A 4317-nucleotide genomic window follows, 5' to 3' on the forward strand; every position below is an offset into this window, starting at 1 on the left:
GATCAAACGGAAAACAATTTCACTCTCCTCTCTGGGAACACACATCTTTTCCCATTTAGCCCAGTGAACCCCTCGTTTTGGTGGGTTTGAACTCCACCAGAATTGTGCTATGGCACTTGCAAGGTTCTCGCAAATCTCCAAAGGAACCAAAAAGATGGACATGACATATGTAGGAAGAGCTAGGAGAATAGATTTAATCAAAACTTCCTTCACTCCTTTCGATAACCATCTACCTGTCCAACCATTCAGTCTATGTAGTAGTTTTGCTTTTAGGAAAACGAAGAGCTTACACTTAGATCCACTGATATCCTCTGGTATTCCTAATTATGTGCCCATTCCCCCTTCATTCTGGATTCCAAGTGTGTCTTTAATTTGTTGTCTATCATTCGCTGCAATCCTCTTACCAACGAGTAATGCACATTGTCCTGATGCTTTTCCATACTTCCTGACTACTTTCATAACTTCTTCACATTCACTGGGCTCCGCCTTACAGAAGAAAAGGCTATCATCAGCAAAGAGAAGGTGCGATACCGGGGGGCTAGCGCGTGCGACTTGCATCCCCGTTATCTTTCCTTGATTCTCTGCATGATTTAGAAGGCTAACGAGTACTTCCGTGCATAGAATAAATATGAAAGAAGACAAAGGATCTCCTTGACGTAAACCTCTTCCTGGAACAATATTTCCCCTTGGTTCTCCATTCATCAGAACTCTGTACTTAACCGAGGTGATGCATCTCATAATCCAGTCAATCCAAATCTCTGAGAAACCCATCTTCCGCATAACCGCCTCAATGAATGATCATTCCATCCTATCATATGCTTTACTCATATCCGTTTTGATGACCATTCTCTTAACTCTTCCAGCTGGCTTAGTTCTCAGTGCGTGGAACATCTCCTGAGCTATCACTATATTATCTGTAATTTGTCTACCCGCAACAAAGGCTGATTGGGTTTCAGATATCCGTTGGGGAAGAACCTTCTTTAATCTTTGGCATAAGACCTTAGATATTATTTTATAGCTGACGTTACATAGACTGATAGGTCTAAACTTTGTCATTTCGTTTGGCTTAGTCGTTTTAGGAATTAGGCAGATATTGGTATCATTTAGCCCCAGAGCCATTGTTCCTTCAAAAAGAAACTGATTTACCATACGAGTTAAATCCTCTTTGACAATATCCCAAAAATTCTGATAGAATAGGGCTGTCATCCCATCGGGTTCTGGGGCTTTCTCTGGGTGCATGGAAAACAGCGCTAATTTAACCTCACATTCAGTTACTGGAGCTATGAGATCCTCATTTATTGCCCCAGTAATCGTTGTCGAGACATTTTCCAACGCATCAGCTATAGCTTTCGAATTTGAAGACTCAAAAATTTGTCTGAAGTAGCTAGTAGCAATGGCTACTAATCCTTCTTCATCCTCCACCACATTTCCATTTTCATCTAGAAGCTGTGTGATCCTATTTCTTGCCCTTCTTTGTTTCACTAGTGCATGGAAGTATTTTGAATTTCTGTCACCTTCCCTTAACCAAAGAACCCTACTCTTCTGTCTCTAAAGCATCTCTTCTGCCTTAAGAGCATTAGATAGTTCTTTTAGAGCATCTGCTATTTCCTCGGAAGTAGCATCATCATTCGAGTATAGATCTTCCACATTTTCCTTAAGCTCTTCCACTAGTTTTTATGAGTTCACATTGTTTTGTCTCCTCCACTGACTCAAAGCTTTTCGACAACTAGCAATATGTTCCATTATATTCGCATCAGGAGGCAGGTCCTCTGATTTCCATCCCTCGAGAATGACTTGTCTTAGTTCCTCATTATCCAACCAGGGTTTATCAAATTTGAATTTCTTTTTCTTTCTCACTAGTTTTGAGAGAATATCTGCAAGGATCGGACGATGGGAAATATATCATATTCTCAAATGCCTAAATGAAATGTAAAAAATGTGTACTCAGAAATCCTGGGAATTTTGAGATATATCTAATGTTTATTATCATCCGCACATCCAACAAAAAGAGCAATTATCTCATAAGAGAACCAAGCAATAAAAAGGAATCTGATCAAATTGCCATTAGAAGGTTATTAAATCCGGTAACGTGTGAGTGAAGTAAACTGGCTCATCAATAACTATAAGAGGCAGCAGACTCGGATCCACGTTGTACTCTCTATGTTGGTCAGTTTCTTTAATATCCTTACATGTGAAACACAAGTCATCTTCGAAAACTTCCCATTTATCGGTTATGATTGTCTTGAACTCTGGTCTCTCCACTAATATGATACTCTTTTCTTCCTCTACTTCCTCTTGCTCGTCCTTTGTCTCCTCTTTCTCTTCGACTCCGTTAATGGCTTTCTCGATTGCTTCAATGTCTTCTTCGGGGATTCTGACAAACTTAGGGATGTCGTGAGCATTTGAGACACCAAACTCTTTGCAGAACTCAAAGTAGAGAGCTAGGTCTCCTCCTTGAGATGTAGCCTTCTTTACAACCTTGAGAGCCATCACAGCTTCAGCTTTTTCAGCACCTGGCTGGATCTTGATCAGAAGCTTGGCGATGGCACTGCAGATTCTTCCATAAACGTCAAAGATCTCGAGGACTACGCAGTCCATGGCTTCAAGGATAAGCGTCTTCTTCATGTTCTCAGCCATGGGACGGATCTGGAGTAGCATATGGAGAAGAGACTGAAGCTTCTGGATCCTCTCCAGCTCTTGGTCAACAGAATCTTCCTGAGTTTTTTTGCCACGACCACGTATTTGTTCGGAAAAGAAGAAAGCGTACTGGTCAAGAAACGAGAAGTAGGCTCGGATAAAAGCGTTGAAACCCCAAGTCTTGCTTGGACGTGAATGACCATCGGAGAAGTCAGATAGGTCGAAAGGGAGGCGACGTATCTCTTGTAGGGACGTGACTTTGCAGCAAAGGACACCGTGGACAAGCATTAGGGCTTTCACGGCGACGATCCAGCTTCTTGTACGGTTAACCCTAGAGGAAAGCGCGTGAACAAGGGGCTTGAGGTTGGCGGGAGAGGAGCGGACCCATTTGTAGACACGGTGAGCATTGTGGTAGTCGACGGATAAGTCGTCGTGAGAGGTTGCGTGGATGATGGCGGAGTCAAGATCAGGGTTACGGACGGAGGTTTTACGGGAGAAGCTGATGGAAAACAAGCTTTTACGGTCTTTGAGAGCACCGGAAGCTCGTTTCCACAGCTTCATCATCACCCTCCTCCTCTTCTTTTTGCGCTCTTTTCCTTTCTTCTCTTTCTCACAAACCCACCAAACGTTACCTTTGTCTCTATTTTAAGGTTTTAAATCTTTTGCCACCTTTGTTTTTGACCGTTGTAACCGGTTTTTCTTTTTCTTTTTCCTTTTTAATTTCAGACAGAAGCTGTATATAAATATAAGCTGGCACGTGTGATCCGCTACACGTTTTTGCTTAGTTTCGTGCACGTCGGCCTTATTAAGGACACGGTTTCATTACTTTTAATATATTATCTGATCAATCTTAGAGCACAGTTATCGGGGATATACGAGGGGTTTTTAAGTGGTGGGTTCCACTTTTTGTTTAAAAATCGGTGATAGAAGAGATGAAATAAGGATCACTTCTGTCTGTTTCTTGTACTGTTTGCGGATCCCACTGACACGTAGTGGTCTGCTATTGGTTTTTTTTTTTTAATTTTTAATTTTTTTTTAATCAGAGAAAACAAAAAAAATAAAAAATTTAAGAAACCCAAAAATCGGTTTTAAGGATAATCACAGCCTTATGATGCTATAACTAAGAACCAAAGCTGGGAACATTGCAGAGGTCCAGAAGTACTCTACAAATTTTGAAATCTTAGTGATATATAATAGTTGCGACTGTTAACAGTATAGTGGCTTTGTTAGGGTGAATCCTGACCTCAGTAGATTCGCAAAACTAAAGCATGTCGACTTTGCATAATTTCAGGCACCAAGTACTGGGCTTCGAAGATACAAAGAATAATACGTTGGCATATTTTATAGAAGCATATAGCTAAAAGCCTGAAAGGCTGCAACGTACAATTACAAACCTCAAATGCAAAACCTCTAAACACTAAATGTACACGAGTGTTTTTTTTTTGCTTAAAAATGTACACAAGAGTGTTACAAGATACACACGCCTTATATCATGATATTTGTCCACGCCCTTCAACAAGAAAAAAAATGTGTCCCATTACAAGAGAGCACACACCTTCTATCATGATTCTCTTTGGCCTTGTCAATCTAGCGCAGCGTACGAACTAGATAATCAACTCAACCAAGGGATTTGATAATCCTTTTTGGGACCTGCTTCGTTCAATCAAGGGATTCAAAGAA

The 4317-nt window shown here is 40.9% G+C and overlaps 1 protein-coding gene across 1 annotated transcript; it reads right to left on the reverse strand.

The window, feature by feature from the left end:
- Positions 1-1958: 1958 nt before the first annotated feature.
- On the reverse strand, positions 1959-3249 carry LOC106293625 (putative clathrin assembly protein At1g25240). The gene has a single exon (XM_013729297.1). It carries the CDS (start codon positions 3199-3201, stop codon positions 2065-2067), a length of 1137 nt encoding a protein of 378 aa, XP_013584751.1. The 5' UTR covers positions 3202-3249; the 3' UTR covers positions 1959-2064.
- Positions 3250-4317: the final 1068 nt, after the last annotated feature.

Source organism: Brassica oleracea, chromosome C5 (genome assembly GCF_000695525.1).
Source record: "Brassica oleracea var. oleracea cultivar TO1000 chromosome C5, BOL, whole genome shotgun sequence".
NCBI classification, from domain to species: Eukaryota; Viridiplantae; Streptophyta; class Magnoliopsida; order Brassicales; family Brassicaceae; genus Brassica; species Brassica oleracea.

Coding starts and splice junctions, on each gene's coding strand:
- LOC106293625 (XM_013729297.1), bottom strand. CDS start 3,201: ATGATGAAGCTGTGGAAACGAGCTTCCGGTGCTCTCAAAGACCGTAAA.